This window comes from Salvia splendens, chromosome 6 (assembly GCF_004379255.2).
Source record: "Salvia splendens isolate huo1 chromosome 6, SspV2, whole genome shotgun sequence".
In the NCBI taxonomy this organism is placed as follows: Eukaryota; Viridiplantae; Streptophyta; class Magnoliopsida; order Lamiales; family Lamiaceae; genus Salvia; species Salvia splendens.
Window position 1 is genome coordinate 15,464,673 of NC_056037.1, and position 22,481 is coordinate 15,487,153.

A 22,481-nucleotide genomic window follows, 5' to 3' on the forward strand; every position below is an offset into this window, starting at 1 on the left:
CATAAACTACAGCATATGCATGATTACAGATTTATGATGCACTTCCCACACCAAACAATAATCAGATTTATACTTTGCCGGAGTTGCTTAACCCCCGTAGCCAACACCCGTGTTAATGCATAATATAGCCAACATAATGCAAAAATCATGTTAAATAATGCATAGTACAACATAAATAATGCACAAATATAATTTTGTCAGAGTCTAGTCAGTAAAAAACACAACACCCGCAATAATGCATCATTTACTTCACATAATGAAACCTACATATACACATAATGCAATAATCCAACATGCAATTATCCTTCCACAAAATAGACGGATAAAATATTGAATAGCACAAGCAGCGCCGCAAATATACCTGCAGCTTGGGATGATTGTGAGCGCGGACGTCCTCGCTTAGGCATTCTAAATCTGTCGGGAAATAACCAAATCAAACACCAAAATCCATGATTTCAAACGCAAAACACAAAAACCACAGTCGGATGCAGAGAAATTTCAGCCCAAACAATATAACCCACTCGGATAACAATATCCATGCTTTTATACCCAAAACAATAAAATTCAGTGTGAATTTCATGAGCCGCGACAATTGTCGCTGTTCCAGTTTATATTTTTCGTGGCTACAACAAAATTACAGGAAAGTAACGTACCTTGACGCCGATATCGGTTCGGTCTTAGCAACGGTGGAGGGTGGATGTTGAAATATTGGACGATTTCTTCAATGAATTCAGAGCGGCGAACGAGATCTAGGGTTTAGATAGTGGAGAGAGTGGAGAAAGGGTTTACAAAGCTTAATGACCGAGAATGAAGAGGCGGATGTTTCAAATCCCAAAAATTTCGCCATTTCCAAATTCTGGCAGTTCTATTTGTGTAGAATGACACTTTTAGCCTTATAATGCATAAACACAGGTTCCATAATGCAACACGGATAAATATTGGTAGTAGAAATCTGGACCGTTGATTACTACAATCTAACGCCTATTAATAAGAAGAACAAAGGATGTTAGTAATGAAAAGGAGAATAATGCTCCCCTATATATATACATATATATATATATATATATATATAGGGTTGCGTTAAAGATAGAACCAATCTTAAGTGTAGAACCTAGAACTCTACATATTTTATTCATTGGATGAGGAAAAAATGACGGTCAAGATTAAAAATCATACATATTAGACTATGTTTTCACGACATTCCGGACTCAACAAGTGAAAAAACTCACATGTTGATGGAAGAATGAATGAAACGAAGAAGAGTCCATGCATGCTTTATTTTTTCACTTATCTGCATTCACCCATTAATAATAGTTTTGGTTGTAATGGGAAGTTGTTGTGCAAATTAACACCATTGGATTAAAAGATCTAACGACCTCCGTTTGGCATTTGTTCTACGTTTAAGAATGGTTCTACGTTTAAGAATGGTTCTATCTTGATCACAATCCTATATATATATATATATATATATATATATAGGGTAGTGATCAAAGTATAACTAATATTAAGTGTATAACTAGAGAACAAATCTCAGCCACACATCTTAATACTCCAATTTAATCTTATGGCTTAGCTATTTTTACATGTTTTAAATAAAAAGTAATTAACAAGGGCATTTTTGGAAACCATATTCAATTCCAAATGAAAAAATGAAATTGTTTTTCTACTCATCGGCGTGAAATTATTTGGTGGTGGAAGCGCCAAACTCGGAATCTTTTTACGACACAAGTCAATTATTTTTCTACTCATCGCCGGAGCGACGACAATGCTTGCTAAAACAGTGGTGGAGGTCGGATCCGACGGCATCGCCGTCGTCTCGATCAACAATCCACCTCTCAATTTGCTATCCGTCGCTGGTATCTCTAACTTTGTTTCCGAATTCTTCAGTTCTGTAATTGATTGGTTCTATCACTTTTTGTGCATGTGATTTACACTTTAAGTAGATGAGCTGCTCGTAACCGGCTTTTCCCGTTTAATTTGAGAATTAATTCGATTGTTATGGCTAATGATTATTTTCTTGTAATCTCTCTTCATTCTCTATCCATGTTATGTGATCTTCTGCATAACATGTTTGTTGTTTTACAGTGATGATTAGCATTAAAGAGAGTATTGAAGGAGTTTGGATGGATGCTATAATTGTGGAGAATTGGATGTGTAGCCATGCATGTTTGTTTTTTAATAAGCTTAATATTTTGGAATTTTTGAATGATCTTAAATTTGGGATAACTCTATAAAAATATGGATAAATTCCCACATCACTCTTAGCATGATTTTACTTCACTCTTGTTTACAAACACATCACTCTTAGCATGATTTTACTTCACTCTTGTTTACAAAACACATCACTCTTATTATGATTTTACTTCACTTCTGTTTATAAAACACATCACTCCTGTTTACAAAATACATTACTCTTAGCATGATTTTACTTCACTCTTGTTTACAAAACACATAACTCTTAGCATGATTTTACTTCACTCCTGTTTATAAAGCACATCACTCTTGTTTACAAAACACATCACTCTTATTATGATTTTACTTCACTCCTGTTTATAAAACACATTATTCTTGTTTACAAAACACATCACTCCTAGCATGATTTTACTCCACTCTTGTTTACAAAACACATCACTCCTAACATGATTTTACTTCACTCTTGTTTACAAAACACATCACTCCTATTATGATTTTACTTCACTCTTGTTTATAAAACGCATCACTCTTGTTTACAAAACACATCACTTTTAGCATGATTTTACTTCACTCTTGTTTACAAAACATATCACTCTTAGCATGATTTTACTTCACTCTTGTTTAAAATCGTAATAAGAGTGACGTGTTTTGTAAACAAGAGTGAAGTAAAATCATGCTAAGAGTGTTGTGTTTTGTAAACAAGGGTGAAGCAAAATCATAATAAGAGTGACGTGTTTTGTAAATAACAGTGAAGTAAAATCATAATAAGAGTGACGTGTTTTGTAAACAAGAGTGAAGTAAAATTCATCATGATCAAGATTCACATGCAAAAACAAGTAAGTTTACAAAACACATCACTCTTAGCATGATCATGATCAAGATTCACATGCAAAAGCAAGTAAGTTTAATGCTATCTCCTTTGGAAGGTGAGAATCTTGATGATGATGCATCGGCGATAAACGACTACAAATGGTCGCTTCCAATTGCTTTTCATTTATTTTTATTTTTATTTTTCCTATTCTCCCTGCTCTCTTTCTCTCTCTCGACATGATTGACTGGTGATTGAACTTCACTCTGCAGATGATGAAGCGTTTGCATAGATTTGTGATTATTCTTCTGCTCCACCCAGGTTAAATTTTAATTTGATGCTGCACAATAATATTGGACTAGTATTCCTTTTCCACCAAAATTTAATCTATTTTTCTGTAATTCAGTACTATTCAGGTATGACATCAACCAAAAGACCCGGTCGTTGCGCAACAAGTTGAAATTAGAGGTGAGAAGATCTGGTTATCAATTGTTAAAGCGCCGGATGAACGTCTTCCACTTCGGCCCCGCCACTAGCTCCGGCCATTCTCTCACCTTTTTAAACGCCTCCACTTCATCGCTCCACCAGCTCCGGTCGCCGTCGTGGTGTTCGGTCTCCGAAGTGGAAATTCGCTCCCAATTTTTGGTTTTGGGGTGCCGTAGCAAGGGAAAGTCCAGACGCAGCAGCAACGGCGCAGGAAGAATGTAGATTCATCGAAAGCGTAGGCTGTAACGTCGGATTTCCAGTCCGATTCGGGCGTGGTTGCCTGCAATTGCGACGCCATGAGAGTAGAGAGAAGTCGATTCTTCTCTACAGCCTTTACAAAGTTGAACAACTAATTTTGGCTGCAATGACTATTATACCCCGCCTTGTTATTGTGGAGTAAATTTGTAATTGAGGGAACTAATTTCTCCTTAAATTAAAAAATTACATGTATTAATACTAGCCCTTGATTTTCTTGATCTTGTGGCTGTGATTTGTTCTCTAGTTATATGGTTAAGAGGTGTTTGCCATAGATCATGACCCTATATATATGTTTCTTTCATTTTTAATCATTTTCCCCTTCTTTAGATAAATACTAATTCAAGCAGTATTCCATCCCTATGGTTCAACCACATTTGAGCCATTATTTCTACGATTTAATATATGATAAGGAATTACTCTCTATTTACCATTTAATTAATTATTTTACCATTTTAGGTTGTTCATAATTTATAGAACCATTCACTTTTTTTTCCTTTTAGTATGCGGATCTCCATTTTACTAACTTTTTATACCCATAATCAATTATAAAACTAATATTTGTTCGTTCCAACTAAGTTGACCCAAACTTTTAGACACATGGATTTAAAAATTACTATGTTGAAAAGTAGAAGAGATTAATAAAGTAGGAATGATATAGAAAGAATAAAGTGGGTGATATAATAAAATAGTAATTGGATGTTTTATTTTTTGTCAAAAAGGAAATGACTCAAATTAGTTGGGACGCAGTGAGTACTAAAATTGAGTTTCACATTTCATTCACTTTCTTTCTTTACTTATCTTCACAAAGTTAAATAATTTCTAAAACTTCATACCTAATCAAAAGAGCTCTTTAAATGGTGGATGGAGATAAAGAGTATATTTTGTTGTCTAAAGTTTGGATTGGTATTAAATGTACTTTAATCTTTAAAAATATGACTACACGCTTCGTAGACTTTGATTTAATATTACAATAATACGTTTATAAACTTTAAGAATATGACCAAAAAAGTTTATTCAATTTTTTTAATATGTTAAATAAAAGAATATTGAGGTGGCGAAAGTGAAATTTCTATTTTTAAATTTGTCTTTGAAGGGGACGGAAATAATATATTTATAACTATTGGCAATTTTCAATTGCTATGAACATTTTAGTAATAATAAATCAAACCTACTCCATTTCTATGAATGTGCATAATCATTATGGCTTCAATCATTGACTTGTCATAAACCTGCTCGCTGCTTTCTACTGAAATCAAACACTGAATATTGATAGGAAAATCAATGGCAGCCTACGCAGCACTAGTTTCTCTCATGAATGATCTGCAGCTGATTCCTAATCACCCCACCCATTCCTTTTCTTTTGAAATCAAACAGATCACATCCCTTTCCCAAATCGTCAATTTCCTGATCGATTTCCTCGAAACCTCTGATTCTCACGGAGAATTATTAGAGAGCCGAATCACATCCGCGGCTCATAAAGCTCACGATGTTGTCGAATCACACGTAGTCGATCAAATCCAAGCTGGATCTACTCTTGGTGGTGGTAAATCAAGGCTTAATTATTTCTTGCTTGATTTACAAAAAGCAATTGACGGCTTGAATTTTGTCAAGAAGAAGGTTATGCAGTTCAAAGCGATAAGTGACTCAAAAGCGGCGTATTCATCAGCGCCTCTGACCTCCGGGAAGAATCTTATGGTAGGATGCGATGATGTTGTTCTAGGGCTTGTGGAAATGCTCGTGGGAGAACCTTCCAGCCGGAGAGTCATACCCATCGTTGGAATGGGGGGAATGGGTAAGACTACTCTCGCTAGAAATGCTTACGAGCATTTACTTACTAAGCACCACTTTGATATTCGCCTTTGGGCTGCAATATCTCAGGATTATAGTGTACAAAATATTCTTGTTCACCTATTGTTTGGAGAAAATTCCACCTCCACCACTGGTGGAAATTTTGGGGAATTGGGAGAAGAGTTGCATAAAAGGTTATGGCGTAGAAGGTATTTAGTTGTGTTGGATGATATGTGGAGTATTGAAGCTTGGGAGGAGATACAGATGTTTTTGCCGAATAACGGCAATGGAAGTTGTGTTATTGTAACCACGCGGCTATTAAACTTGGCCACTTGTCTGAGCTCTTCCCCTTTCAAGATGAGGTTTTTAGATAATGATAAAAGTTGGGAGCTGTTTTGTGGGAAGGTGTTTGGAGAAGAAGACTGCCCTATTGAATTAGAAGAGATTGGGAAAAAGATAGTGAAAAGATGCGGAGGACTTCCACTGTCAATTGTTGTAATTGGGGGGCATCTTCGAAAATCATCTAAGGAGATTGAATATTGGGAGAAAGTTGCTAGTTTCATAAACCCAATTTCGAGTGTAGGGGCGGATGCCGATGATCAATGCTTGAAAATAATAAGTTTGAGTTATGAGCACCTCCCCGCTTGTCTAAAGCCATGTTTTCTTTATATGGGGATTTTCCTTGAAGATAAGAATATAGTAGCTTCTGAGCTTGTTGGATTTTGGGTTGCTGAGGGATTTGTGAAACCAAAGGAAGGCCTAAGTTTGGAGGAGGTAGCTGAGACTTATCTGAATGATCTCATCTACAGGAATCTCATTTTGCTACATACAATGTGGTGGTACGGAAAAGTGGCATATTGTGGTATTCACGATACAGTGAGAGAGTTGTGCCTGAAGATGGGGAAGAAAGATAAGTTTATGTGTGTGCCTGAAGATGACACACAAGTCGTAGGCATACAGAAGGAGGAGCATCGCATTGTGCTTACTAAACCTAAGAAACAACGTAGCAGTCATGTCACCGCTGCTCTAAAATCAACACCACTGCTCCGTTCTCTTATACACCAAGAAGGGGAGTTTGACTTTGACGAGTTGCCAAGATTACTGAGACTATCGGTTGATATCCATAAGGTGTTGAAGACTGGAGGAGGATATTTCCCAGGTGCTAATTTTCAGCAACTGAACTTACGATATCTTGCTTTCTCTTGTTTCACACCCACTCAAAGGACACTCTTTAACCGGACACCCTACCTTCCTTCATCAATATCCCTCCTGTGGAACATGCAGACATTAATCTTAATGGATTTCGATGCCCAAATCATCGCTCCCTACGAGATATGGGAGATGCCGCAACTTAGGCATCTCGAGTTCAAGAGATTGTATCTTCCCGATCCTATTCCCAGTGATCAAGAAGAAGAATGCATTGTCTTGCAAAACCTACACACACTTAAAGGAGTGGAGAACTTGAGATTGACTCAAGAGGTTTGCAAAAGGATGCCAAACGTCAAAGAATTGTCACTGTTGTATGATGATGACCATTTCCCTTATTGTGAAGCAAGCTCATATTATTGCTCTCAAAATCTTGGCCGTTTCAATAAACTGGAATTCCTAGAGTGCAAATTTGGGAACGGTGTTGTTTTAAGCTTCACATTCCCGACTTCACTTATAAAACTGTGTTTACAGAATTGTCATCTTCAGTGGGAAGGTTTGAGTCTGATGATTGCATCATTGCCGCATCTTCGATATTTACAATTGGACAAGCTGGAAGGAGCCGAGTGGAACCTTGTTGACGAGGAATTTTCCAGTCTTCAGGTATTGGAGATTTCGTGTTGTGATGATTTGATTTATTGGAACGCAAATAGCTCCCATTTTCCAGTACTCGAGTATCTTCGTATAAAGGAAACACCTAAATTGGGCGAGATCCCTTTTGATATTGGAGAAGTACCAACACTCCAAGCTATTGTATTGCGAGACTGTAGCATGTGTCTTGCCATGTCGGCATTGAGGATACTGATTGATGGAGTACGTACTAAACAAGCCAGCACAAAGCCCAAGAAAGAGTATCAGTTCGGCATGACCAAAGAGTTCGGCCTCAGCCTACAGCTCAGTAAAAACCAACCAATCAAGCTCTGCCCTCAGGTCGGCATCAAGCTCTACTCTCAGATCGGCAAAAGCTGCTCGGCAATAGTTCAGCAGTTCGGTCTCAGCATCGGTGGACCCATGCAGGCTCTCATGACCTCCACGACATCCACGACATAATTACTGATGATGTAAGCCACCGCCTAATTAGTGGCCATGCAGGATCTCATGACCTCCGTGACCTCCACGACTTAGGGTGGTGATGCAAGCCACGATCTCAGTTCTATGTATAAATAGAACTTAGATCTGATAGAAAGAGGTTAGAATCTCTCTAGAGAAATAATCATATAGCAAGTCTATGTTGTAAGCTGTAATTCGCAGATCAAGCAATACAAACCTGCCCCCATTTCTCCCCGTGGACGTAGATTTACCTCAGTAAATCGAACCACGTAAAATTCTCTGTGTCGTAATTTATTTTTACGAGCATTTATCATCATCAAAAATTCGCGGAATCATCACTGGCGCCGTCTGTGGGAAACAGAGAACCAAATTTGTGATAAAGCGAATTTTTGACCATTTTTTCAACCCAAAAAATGCATACCAGATCGCAGAGTACCCGTATTCCTGCCCGTGAGAACCAGGAGGAAGCCAATCCATCCCATAGGTCTGGAAAACAGCCTAGGGATAAATCCACCACCAGTTCTCATGGCGGAGGAACAAGCCGCTCCAAAAGCCGTCACACCGAGTCTTCCCAGCAGCCCGATTTGAACGAGGCTGTCAAGCTGTTTTTGGCTGAAAAGCAGGAGGAATTCTTAACCTTCCTGCGAGAAGCCAAAAGCAGCCGGAGGCGAAAACGGCGGATTCTCCCTCTCCCTCCGCACAAGAAAGTCACTACCGCAGTAGTATCATGTCTTCCAGAAGAAAGAATCCTCGGTACCGGAATCACAGGAGAACTCCATCTCCTCCATACCGAAGAAATGTCGGGTTCGCCATGTACGGAGCATTGAGGACTCCGTTCTCGGACGATATTACCCGAACTTCCCTACCACAGAACTACCGAACTCCGTCGATAACCTATGACGGACTCGTGGATCCTCATGATTTCTTGGGACGCTATCAATATAACATGGCGAACCAGGGTCTCAACGAGGTCCACATGTGCAAGCTGTTTCCCGAGCTGCATATCGGGAACGCAAGAAGGTGGTTCGATAGCCTCCCCCAAGGCAGCATTAGATCCTACCGAGATCTAATGGATGCTTTCCACAGGAGGTTCTTTCAGAAAGCGGAAGCCCGGATCACTTCGGCTCAGCTGCTTTCTATACGTCAAGGTCGCGACGAAAAGATCAGCGATTTTATGACGAGATTCCACAAGGAATGCCTACAAGTAGATAATCTCAATGATCTACTTGTCATTTCGGCATTCCAAAATGGAATCCTGCCCGGAGCTCTCTACAGAAAGCTCGTGGAGTGCGGTCCGCAAACAGCTCAAGAGATGTGGGACATTGCGGACAAGTTTTCTCGTGCCGATGAGGCAGACCGTCGAAAACGGTCTTTAGACAGCTCATCCAGAGAAGACAAAAAGAAGCCCGGTCATAGCGATCAGAGGCATCCTCGCCGAACACCTTCTCCACTAAAGGAGAGATAGCGGTCATCCGAGGTGATCGAAAAAGAGCAAGTGTGTTCGCAGATTGCGCTTAAAAGTGCCGAGCAATCAGTTCGGCACCATCAAGCATAGCAATCACAGCAGCCGGAATCAGAGGCCGGCGAAATGACCGAAGTCACACCGGAGCCGAACTCGATGGTGTACGGCACTGAAGCCGTGATTCGGTTGAGATCGGCATATCCAGTCCCCGAACTCAATTTCTCCTCAGAAATGAATGGTGATGGACTGAGAGCCGAACTAGATCTTGCCGAAGAAAGAAGAGAATTGGCCTGCCTAAAAGCAGCCAAGTACAAGGAGCAAGTAGCCCGGTATTACAACCAAAGGGTGAAGAAGCTGCAATTTCAAGTGGGAGATCTCGTCTTGAGAAACAACGAAGTAAGCCGAGCAGAAAAGCTGGGCGAACTCGAGCCCACATAGGAAGGTCCATATCGGGTGTCAGAAGTCCTCGGCAAAGGGTCTTACAAATTGACTCACGCGTCAGGAGCACAAGTACCCCGAACATGGTACGTTTCCAACCTCAAAAAGTTCCCTTTGTAAGAGACAGTCCGGTCAGTCAGTCTTATGTGCTTTCCTTGTTTTTTATTTTGCTCTCTTTGCCTATGTGCGTTTTTGTTTGTCTTACGTGCGTTGTGTCTGTCTATGTGAGTGTCGTCTCTTACAAATGTAACTGAGGTATCTTGTTCTTCGAAGGCTGATCCCCTTCTTAGAACATGTACAAGCCAACGATTGTGAGTCAAAGCTTCTACAGAAGATACAAGACCACAATTCAGCTTAAACAAGCAGTTCGTCTGAAACGAGCTGCAATAAGCCAACGATTGTGAAGTCCAAGCTTCTAAAGAGGATACAAGACCACAATTCGGCTTAAAAATCAAGCACTTCGTCTGAAACGAACTGCAACGAAAGTCCGATTCTCGCGATAAAACTCGCCGAATTAGGACAAGGGAAAGTCCGATCCCCAAATTAGGACAACGGAAAGTCCGATCCGAGCGATAAAACTCGCCAAATTAGGACACAAGCTTAGTCCGGTCAAAGATGTTTATTTCATCAGACCAAAGACGAGTCCGGTCAAAGATGTTTATTTCATCAGGCCAAAGACGAGTCCGGTCAAAGATGTTTATTTCATCAAGACCAAGGACCAAGTCTGGTCAAAGAAGAGTTCACTTCATAAGACCGAGGACAAACATCAACTTACCCCGTACCATTATCCAGGATGCCGAAGTGATTCACTTCGCTTTTCGGGGGGGGTAGTGATGGAGTACGTACTAAACAAGCCAGCACAAAGCCCAAGAAAGAGTATCAGTTCGGCATGACCAAAGAGTTCGGCCTCAGCCTACAGCTCAGTAAAAACCAACCAATCAAGCTCTGCCCTCAGGTCGGCATCAAGCTCTACTCTCAGATCGGCAAAAGCTGCTCGGCAATAGTTCAGCAGTTCGGTCTCAGCATCGGTGGACCCATGCAGGCTCTCATGACCTCCACGACATCCACGACATAATTACTGATGATGTAAGCCACCGCCTAATTAGTGGCCATGCAGGATCTCATGACCTCCGTGACCTCCACGACTTAGGGTGGTGATGCAAGCCACGATCTCAGTTCTATGTATAAATAGAACTTAGATCTGATAGAAAGAGGTTAGAATCTCTCTAGAGAAATAATCATATAGCAAGTCTGTGTTGTAAGCTGTAATTCGCAGATCAAGCAATACAAACCTGCCCCCATTTCTCCCCGTGGACGTAGATTTACCTCAGTAAATCGAACCACGTAAAATTCTCTGTGTCGTAATTTATTTTTACGAGCATTTATCATCATCAAAAATTCGCGGAATCATCACTGATGGAACAAGTGAGTCTCGACAATCATGAACTTCAACTCCATGTGCATTTTCCGACTGTGGAACAAGCAAACATATTCGATGAAGAGGTAAGACAACAGGGTCTACGTCTACCAACCAATAGACTTCATATTTACTATCCCAAGGATTAAGGCCTTCTATGTAGTTTGTATTTTAGAATAGAAAATGACATTGTTCTAGTTTTTGTAACACTAGTATTACCACATCTTCTATGCACGGGTCACATAATTTTCATTTATTACATATAAATTTTAAATAATGTAACAGAATTAAGAAAGTAATATCATTATATACACTTCAAAAATAAGGAAATGTATTGCGAATATGATTAATAATTTTATTATACAAATAATTATATCTACAAATATTTATTACACTAATTTAATTATACCAAAATAAATTTGAGTTACTAATCAATAATATAAAATAAAAATAAACCTTTAAAGTCGAAGTTGTAGTAAGTATTTATTATAATGACTCAACTACTTTGGCACAATCGAAAGAAATAAAAATTGTTGATTAGTTTGGTTTGTTGCCATGAATTTATTTTTAATTTTATTATAATTAAAATAAAAAAGAAATATCAATAACATTTATGAAATAATAAATTATATGAGTATATTAAAAGATTGATGAAAGAGTAACCGAATATACCTTTTAAGAGTATAAATTATAAGTATTTATTATAATAATTTTTTAACAAACTATTTTTTTCAATAATTGATTACCAGGAGTAAGTAGAAGAAGGATAAAGAGAATAAAATATTTTGCCAAAACTCTTCACCTATTTTCTCTTCCTACTCACTCTTTTCCCACCGTTGTACAAAAGTGAGGCCCCTTTTCCCCCTCTCCAATGACGGTGTTTGTTGTCGTTGTTGTTTCATTATATTCATTTTTTATATGAAGATTTAATTCTCCCCTATAATTTTATATATCTTCATAAATTTATATAAAAAATACACCTTTGATGTAATTTGACACAGTAAAGCCTAATTAATATAGATATACGATTTCTTGAGATTAATTTATGTGTATTTTATTTTGTATCATTCGAATTCGAACTTTTTAAAACCGATCCAGATCTACACATGCAAAAAGTTGTATTCATGGAACGATTAGGCTTAATGATACTGAATGTAACAAGTTTGGATCCTGCCAAAAAAAATTACATTTTTCAGAAATTATGTACTCCATTCAAAATATTAATATGAAATAATGAATCAGACTTAATGTTCAATAACATAAAATGGATTATGATCAAACATAATAATAAATAAATACAGTAACAACCAATATGCAATTATCTTAGATGGTTATTAATTTCAATTTTTATAACATTATGTACATATTAATATTTCCAAAAACTAACTTTTTGCAGTAAAGCATGCACATACTACTACTATTTAAAAAGTCATGAATATGTTATCAATTAAAAAAATCTGTTTTATAAGCGCATACTCTTAAATATAGAAGATAAATACAAATACTACTACTATTTACAACCTTTAATTCGTTATGGCACATGAAAGCATCCCATCGGTGCTTTCCTTGAAGGACGGCGTCCGTGCCGACGGTGCGGCATGCTGTGCTCTTGCCGACGGCATGGTGCTGCTCGATACATCGAGCACCTCCGTGCCACTGAGCAGGGCGACGTGGCATCACTCCATGTCTAAATCCATGTTTTATGTATATGGGGATTTCTAGTGAACTTGTATGGATAAAAGCTTATGTGCTTGTGAGATATTGGGTTGCTGAGGGATTTGTGAAACCAAAGGAAGGCCTAAGTTTGGAGGAGGTAGCTGACACTTATCTGAAAGATCTCATCGACAGGAATCTCATTTTGCTACATACAATGGGGTGGAATGGTGTTGAGAAAGGCTCCTCTTTTATTCATTCAAGTATATACAATGGTATGAGATTACTCGCGTAAATAGGCAAGGAGATTATGTACATATGGTATGATTTTAATATGATTTACCCTAGCAATAAATCAGGAAAGAATCATTCTACATTGATTTCACAATCTTCTCATAATCTTCGCTTGATTCTTGCTGATTTCTGACACTCCCCCTCAAGTTGAACAATGAGATCTCCTATTTTCAACTTGCCCAATACTTCACTGAAGCTTATTGCATCCACTGCCTTCGTAAGAATATCTGCCAACTGATCTCTTGAACGAACAAATGAAAGATCTATCACATTTGCTTCTATATTCTCCTTGATGAAATGACGGTCCATCTCAACGTGTTTCGTCGGATCATGTTGTACTGGATTCTCAGATATGCTGATCGCTGCTTTGTTGTCACAAAAGAGTCTGCACGGCTCGTTTGGCATCAAGCCAAGTTCTGTCATTAACTTCTTTATCCATAGGATTTCTGTCAATCCACTCTTGATCCCACGGAACTCTGCTTCTGCACTTGACAAAGCCACCACCTTTTGCTTCTTGCTTCGCCATGTCACAAGATTACCTCCCATGAAGGTAAAGTACCCTGCGGTAGATCTTCGGTCGTTTGGATTCCCTGCCCAATCTGCATCGGTGAATCCATGTACTGCTAAGTTCCCATGATTCTCGAACAATATCCCATGTCCTGGAGTTCCCTTCAAGTAGCGCACAATTCTCAATGCTGTTTCCCAATGATCGGCTTGAGGTTTATGCATGAATTGACTAACTATTCCCACATCATATGCAATATCCGGCCTCGTGTGAGAAAGATAGATAAGTTTACCCACCAATCGTTGATATCTTGTTTGGTGCGTAAGCTCTGCCCCTTCAGTCAGTCAAAGACCATGGTTCTACATCATCGGTGTTTCTGCAGGCTTGCAATCTAGCATTCCTATTTCTGCTACTCCATGTGTGACGCCTACTCGCCGGCCCGCGAGTGGGCATCGTCACGCTGACGCAATAATTTATTTTTTAAAAAAATTTGAATTAAATAAAAAAAAAATGGGAAACGGTAATATTACCGTTAATAGCCGTTTTTCCATTTTTTTTACCATATAAATACTCCTAATTCATCCTCATTTCACACACAACTACACATCTATTCTTCCCAAATCATCTCCATTTCCTCTCCAATTTTCATCTAACATCTCATCACAAAATGTCCGGCGACGGAAACTCTGGCGGTGGTGGCTCCGGCGCATGGGATCTCAACGCGTTCAGCGACTGGGGGAGCATGTACAACACATTGGGTGGTTCCGATTCGTCGACGCCGGGCACCCAGGGTTCGTCGACGCCGGGGGGTACCAACCACCCAATTTTGATGTGGATGCATACGCCCGTCCCTCCGCCCCGTAGTATTTGCAGGGATTATCCCAGATTCTGGAGGATTATCCGGTTCAACCCACTCCGGAAGAAGGCCGAGGCGGGGGAAGCTCCAGGGCAGAGGCGGAGGCGGACGAGGAGGAGGAGGAGGATCTAGGCCGGCATCCGTACGGTACAATGCCTGGATCAGCGTCTCGTACGATCCCATCGTCGGGAATCAACAACCCCGAAAGTGCTTCTAGGAAAAGGTCATCGAGGCCTACCACGAGATTAAGCTGAATAAGATCCGCCGCCGCACATATAAGATGTTCCGCTCTCACTTTGACCGAGTCGACAAAGAGGTCAAACGATTCTGCGCCATCTACAAGAATGAAGCGGCTCATTACCACAGTTGAGCCACGGGAGCCGACATTCTGAGGTCGGCTTTGCGGGTCTACTTTGAAGACACCGGCAAACAATTCAAATATGACGATGTTTGGGTGGCCGTCAAGGACGAGAAAAGGTGGGCCGGAGGTGTGCGGTCCAGCACGGGCTCGACATCAAAGCGCACGATACACACGGCGAGTGGTCAATACTCGTCTGGTGAGGGCGGTTCGGGAAGCGGGCCACAAGAGTTTGCCTCGCAGGAGGTTGAGACCCCGGCAGACGATGCCAGGGGGTCCTCCCGTGGGCACCGTCGGCCGCAAGGGAGAAATGCGGTTAAGGCGGCTAGAGGGAGGAGGGGCCGAGCCGAACCAAGCCAGGCGGGCTCAGGGGGACCCCCCCAGCTCCCTTATGGCCATGTACATGACCGCCACAATGGCGGACACTTCCCGCATGGCGCCTACCCAATACCAAGCCTGGCTTAACGGAATTACGTTTATGGCAGCACAACTTGGCATTCCGCCTCCTAGTGGCTTCAGTGCACCTCCACCGTCTTCGGGGGATGATTCGCCTGCGGAGTAGTTTTTTTTTATTTTCTATAAAATTATTTTTTAAATTATGTCATTTTTATTTTTTTAGGATTTTAATTATGTCTTTTTTTTTTTTTTTGAATTTTGTATTTTTATTTTATGTTGTACTTTTATTTTAATTTTAATGAAGTGTGTTTTTTTAATTGAATTTGGTTGGAAATAAAAATAAAAAATGAAATTGAATGAATAGTAATTTAAGGGACGGTTAAGGGACAGAGGGTTGCAGGTTCCGTCCCTTAGTTAAGGCATGTAGTAAAAAAGTACAGTGGGGCCTGCGAATAATAATTTAAGGTACGGTTTAGTGACAGCGTTGTGGATGACCTAACATCATTAGAGCATCTCCAATGGGAGAGGTAAATAGGAAGGAAGGTAAAGTATGATAACTACCAAGTTCGCTTTTTATTTTATGGAAAAATATTCTCTAAGGGAAGAGGTATAAGAGAAGGTATTATACATTTTTCCATTTTAATAATGTATTTTTACCTCTCTATTAAATAGAAGGTAAAAGAGAAAGATCAGTTTTTTTTATCTTGCCTGGAGATAGAAAGGCAACAAAACGTCTACGGCAAAATTAATTTAGACTTCATTTATGTTTTTAATATTTTTTTAACACTTTAAATTATTAGTTACTTTATACGTATTATTTGTTAAATATATAATTGGGTTCATGTAGAGAAGGCCCTTTATATTTGATTAGTTTAGGGTTGATTTATACATAAAGTATTTTTTAACACTTTATATTATTTGATAAATGTATTTTTTAATATTTAATTTTTATGTTTAGATATTGGTTGATATATTTAAGGAAATAATCATTTACCTTTTCAATATACATTTTCTCTTTAGAGTTGATTGTTTTTTGAAAAGGTATATTACACTTTTTGAGGAGTAAAAAATAGAAGGTATAGATATGATATACCATTTTTATTTACCCTCTTCCCTTGGAGTTGCTCTTAGGTGCATATGTGATTAAAATGAGTTATATACTCCATACATATGTGTACGAATTAAATGGTAAAGAAAATAAATTGTTGTGAACGCATCTTTATAGCTCCTTACGAAGAATAAAAAAAGGACACTAGACTATAATGGGATGTTCAAATCAAATGTGAGACAAGAGAGGCATGTGCATGATATGTCTAATATAGGTTGGTGATGGTGAATTTACGGCATCCAAATTTAGCTTACTTTGCCAATTCATATTTTTAATTTGATGGTTTGCCAGCCTCCGAGTGTTTTTGGCCCCACTTCTTGAGTTATCATCCTTGATCACAAACAAGCACAATATTTGTCATAAATCTTGCGCAGAAATATGCATCAATCTCTTTATTCACAACGCGTTGTTGTAAATTAATTGCTGCCCACGAAATTTAAACAACAATAATTTTTATTATTCCGTGAAACAACAAACTCGCCCCGTTGAACACAAGATTAAACGTTAATTAATTTCTAAAAAGTAAAAAAGAAAATATAGGTACGATGAAAAACAAGCTCAACTCAAACTCAAAGCCTCAAAGATAAATCGAGCTGGCTAATTTCATCCTGACCCTCGATATACCCTCTAGACCCATAACCACTCACATCCCTCTTCTCGAAAACCGGCTCGCTGACCCGGACCAGACAGGAGTGCGGTCGAAACTCGCGGGTCTTCTTGGCTAGGGTTCTCTCCAATTTGTGGGCATTTTGGTGCCCTCCGAGAGCTTGCGAGCTGTAGAACTTCCGCTTGCAGTAGTTGCACGAGAAAACTCGCAACGGCGGCGATCGAGAGGATGAGTGCCCTAGGTTTATCATCTGTATTTTCGCAGGTGATGATAAGCTTAGGTTAAGGGAAGTGTTGGGCTCAAAGTGATTCATGGCTACTCATCAAATTTTAGTCAGTGTTAGCAAGTGAGGTTGCTTTAAATGAGAGAAAACATGGTGTATGTATATATATACACATGAAGGGTGCTAGTGAATAACTGATAAGTGCACCACACTGTCCTAGATAAAATGTGGAGCGGGGGTAAAATGGTAAATTAATGTACTTAGGTGGTGTTCAGTTTCCTAGTTAAAATAGTATTAAGATACAATCTATAATATAGTTGTGAGATTATTTTAGTCATAAGGGGTTAACTATGACTAATTATCTCGTAATTGTCCATCTAAGATTGAGTTGTGATATTCAATTTCATGAACCAAACACAGTACATATTTAATCACAAGATACAATCTTGCAAACTGAACACTCTCTTACTAGATTAATATATATGGTGAGAAAGAAAGACATAATTTTCAGGTATGATATTGATGAGTAAACAAGCTTAGGCTGTCGGCCTCCAGTAATGGCAGCAGTTGATTCCATTGTCTGTCTATCAAAATTCTATAATACAAATTTTATCTATTTATTTATTTTTTGTCACGCGGCTACTTGCCACAAATCAGATATCCCGGTCTAATTTAATATTCTCAAGCTAATTATATTCATTTTCTTAGATTTGTTCTTTGATTGTTACAAATAAACATTATTGTAAAACATATGAAGATTTAATCTTTTAATGCTTTTAAAATTATAAAAATGCTTCTTATATGTATGTATGTATGTATAATTGGGCATATATAGAGAGAGTTATATTTAAAAATTTAAATATAAACTCTCTCATATCACATTTAATTTTTCTCATTGTGTCATTCTCTTTTTCACATGACACCCACCATCTCTTATCTAAAATTTCGTAGTCTATGTTGATATATATGTATAGAACATGTAGGGTAGGATATGGAGAGTACATTTCCCAATTAAAGTTAGAAAATAGTGTTGATTGAGTGTTCTTATTGACTAGATCAATTACGTAAACATATTATACACTCTTTACGAAAAGTAACAAGAACTAGTAACCACATTAATTAATTAAACCCACTCAATCAAAAATACACGAATGAACTAATCATGTCTAACTAGCTAGCTATCGTAATCTTGACTAATTAAATCTATCTTGTCAAATGTCATGATAATTTGTTTTATTTTTATTTTATATATTATTCTTAATCTATACATATAAAAGGCGAGTTTTGGCATCATTGAAAATATTTATAAATTTTGGGTAAAATTGTGAATATTTGTTTGTAATGGACGTTTTGAATATTTGTAGATAAATGTATGTATAATTTAACAAACATTTTCAGTTATAAGCAATTGCCATTGGATTAAATATTTGAGCTCATTAATTATTTCAAATATTAGGTATGTTCACCGAGCAGTTATGTAATTAATGGTATTACAAATTAGTGGTATTATATAATTATACATACATTATAAATTAAGAGTGGTAATATGCAATTATTATTTGATCTATTTGTCGTTCCACTCTGCTTCTTTTTTACTTGATTGTTTGAGCCGTTTCATTTAGAAATGAAACTGCCACATGAATTTTGATGCAGAATAATAATGGAAAGAATATGGGAATTTAATTATGGTATGAATGCATAAGCCGTGAATGACATGTAGAGAGTTTTTACAAAAACCATCTAGGAATTTTAAAAAAAAAACTACCAGCCAATTTCTCTAAATTTAATAATTATCTATTGAAATGATAGATTTAGCCGTTTAGGGTTACTAATTAAATTATAAATTAATATTTGTTTTAATTGTTATTGATTAGCTAGATAAATGAGGCATTTAGTTTTTGTGATGTACGATGGAATTTGAATAATTTAGAAATTGATGTTACCTTTAGTTTTTGTCTATAAATACATGTTCATCAATTGTGGAATTATCTTTTCGGTGAGGTTCTATGTTTTTCTTCTTTTTTCCGCGTTTCTCGACGGCAAATTGTATTAGAGAATGAGGTAGAGGAGTCGTGGACGACCACCAATGATGTGGTGGGATTTCTGTGTAGCATCAATTTACCGCCGGCATACTCATGTTCAATTTGCATTTCTTTGTTTAATTTTTTTGGTATTTATATTAGCATTAGTTTGGTTGATTGTGGATTGCATTTGTATTATGATTGAGATTAAGAGTGTAATATGCAAATGGTTGTAAATTACTATTAATTTCAATTGCTAGAAGAATATTGATAGAGACAACATTTAGTTGTAGTGTTTTCTCTGCAGGTGTTCAGTTAAAAATTTTACAATATTGTAATATTGAAGGTTTTAGTTCGTAATGATTAAGTTGATGGTTTTCCTAATTTTAATAATTAGGAATAGTCATAATATTGTTTAATTTATTATTGTGATAGATTTTATGACTTCCTCCACTATTTAACGTTTGACATTGTATTATGTAATTTATTTCAAATTTCTAATGTTTCAATGTTAATTTGTATTATTGTATATATTTTTCAGTCTTATATTAACTAAAGTTATGTTACTTATTTTTTTTCATTGTTATAACATAGTACATTTTTTGTTTGCAATTTTAATATAATAATATTGTATCTAATTTTGTTTAATTCATCTATAATCAGAAATTAATATTTTGAAATATCGTCATCTGTTATGGAGTACTAGTTAAGTGATAAATGACGACTCAAGCGCGATTAATGGACTCCTCTATCAACTTAAGTTAATAATGTGAGTGAGAAAGCACATGACATGCAGTCTATGACTGTTATGTAATCATCAGAGGGATACATTGTGACATCGTATCAATAATACACACTCTTGCATTTTCCTAAAAGTATAAAATTTAGAAATTACATGGATTTTAGTGCAAAAATATTGATTAGAGATAAGAAGAGAAAAAATAGTAAAGTAAGAAAGAATAACAGAAAAATAGAGGAATTAGTGATAGTAAATTGTGAGGTTCATTTCCTCAAATGGAGAGTTTTTATTTTTTAAAATCGAACTAAAATAAAAAAAAAATCTATTTTTAAGAAAGAAACGGAATACTCCAGTATACAGTATTACTCTACAGTTAAACACTCATCAATACTCTTCAGCCATAATTATAATAATCATAATATTTATAATACTATAAATATTATTATTAATAAGATAAATTGACAAATAAATCATGAAACATGATCAAATTATAGTCCATATATCTCACGCTTTTCAATATCTAAAAAACAAGTTGAAGTTAGAGATTTCCAAGCTAATATGGTAGTCGATTTAAAACACGTGCACAAAACAGCGTTGGTTAAAACAACAAAGTCTAATTAAGTTCGAAATGACATTTTGTCCATATGCTTTAAATCAGTTGTCATATAAGCACATGATTCATTAATAAAAAGAAGGATAAGATAATTGCAAAATTGTGAAATTTAATTTTTAGATTTTGAAATATATGAAATAGACTAGAATTTAATCATCCTTTTGTTATTCATTTGATTATTTTTGTAATAACAATGATTATGATAGGATGATAATAACAATAATAGAAAGAGGCTTATGGAAATGCCGTAAGTTTGTGGGAATGTATACTATATGGCTCCATTAACTGGGATCAATTCAATGATTCTGGTGCAGTGGTCCACTAAAATAAATTATTCTTTGTATTGACCGTTTTATAATACTATTCCAAAATTTGATGCTTATTCACATTAAATTATTCTTACTACAATAAAATAAGATGCTACTCCATTAAATTTGTAAAATTATGATATCCATTTTAAATATGATTAACGAAACTTCTCCTCAACTTGCAACTAAATTATAAACCTTTACTTAGGGATTAATTTTTGTGCAATCCTAAATTATTGTCGCCGCGAACCAATTACACATCAGAGTGAAAATATAGTCCAAATTCAATGTTTATCTTTTATTAATTTTTTGACTTTATTAGGTTTAAATAATCCTACGTTCACCCCATACAAAAATACTGCGCAACACATGGTTGAATAAAAGAGTGTGAAACTTTTAGGGGACGAATGGAATCTAAAGATCACCACATCAATTATAACATGTTTGAACTCTTTAACTTTTTACCTTTTTAACTAATTCAATTACTAAATCACATATACTAGTATTATTTTATCATTTGTGATGATTGAATTGATCACGGCCCTTAAAAGAGCATCCGCAACGGTGGCGACGGTCGCCACCGCCGTCCGCGCCGCTGGCAAGGCGAAGCACCGCCGCCGCTGCGCTCGCGCCGCGCCAGCGAGCAGCTGACGTGGCGGCACGGGATTGGGCAACGGCATAGCCGTTGCCTTCAAATTATTATTTTTTACTTAAAAATCGGTATTTAATTGTAAATAATGATAAAAAAATAAAACAAATATTTTCCAAATCTAAAAAATATGGCCGTTTTTTCCCGTTTTTTCTGAATTTTTTTGAATTTTTTTATTTTTTCCCCCAAAATCATCTATAAATACACACATTCGTCATCCATTTATCACATCAAATCATCTCTCATTCATCTCTCATTCATAATTCTCATACAAACTATCAACACATTCATCCCTCACTCAAAACCTCAAATGGATTTCACCCATATTATGGCGGAAGCGGAGCGCGAAGAACAAGAATACTACGAACAACATCGTGCCGCTTACGAAGCATATGTCGCGGCGAATACCCCCGCTCCTCCTCCTCAACGAACTAGATCAAATCGCCGCTACATCCATCGTGACCGGGAGGGAGCCCACGAAAACTACTTTGCCGACCAGCGGCGGTTTCCGGCAGATTACTTCAGGCGCCGTTTTCGCATGTCAAAGCGCTTGTTCATGCGAATTGTCAACACATTGTCCGCACGTGTTGAATTCTTCCAAACAGGTCCAGATGCAGCCGGCCGGCAAAGTATCACGCCGTTGCAGAAGTGTACGTGTGCCAGGGCGTTCGTTCAGCTTTCGGGGATGAATTCCTTCGGGCACCCAGCACCGATGATTGCCAACTGTTGCTTCGTCTTCACGAATCAGTCCATGGCTTCCCCGGAATGCTTGGCAGCATTGACTGCATGCATTGGAGGTGGAAGAATTGCCCGAATGCTTGGAGAGGGTAACACTTAAGCGGTCACAAAGGCGGCGGCCCAACACTTATCCTTGAGGCGGTCGCCGACTACCGCCTATGGATTTGGCATGCATATTTTGGCATTGCCGGAGCCAACAACGACTTGAACGTGCTCAATTCTTCACCACTCTTCAATGATGTGATGAATGGTGTAGCACCGGCGATCGACTTCACCATCAACGGAAATACATACCACATGGGTTACT

At 37.6% G+C, this 22,481-nt stretch overlaps 2 protein-coding genes across 2 annotated transcripts; one reads left to right on the top strand and one right to left on the bottom strand.

The window, feature by feature from the left end:
- Window positions 1-4,955: 4,955 nt before the first annotated feature.
- LOC121808858 (putative late blight resistance protein homolog R1C-3) lies at window positions 4,956-13,054 on the top strand. Its single transcript, XM_042209429.1, has 2 exons — window positions 4,956-7,658; window positions 12,849-13,054. The coding sequence occupies exons 1-2, from the start codon at window positions 5,027-5,029 to the stop codon at window positions 13,052-13,054; spliced, it is 2,838 nt and encodes a 945-aa protein (XP_042065363.1). The 5' UTR covers window positions 4,956-5,026.
- Window positions 13,055-16,845: 3,791 nt separating this feature from the next.
- LOC121808859 (zinc finger protein 2-like) lies at window positions 16,846-17,196 on the bottom strand. The gene has a single exon (XM_042209430.1). It carries the CDS (start codon window positions 17,194-17,196, stop codon window positions 16,846-16,848), a length of 351 nt encoding a protein of 116 aa, XP_042065364.1.
- Between the last annotated feature and the right edge of the window lie 5,285 nt (window positions 17,197-22,481).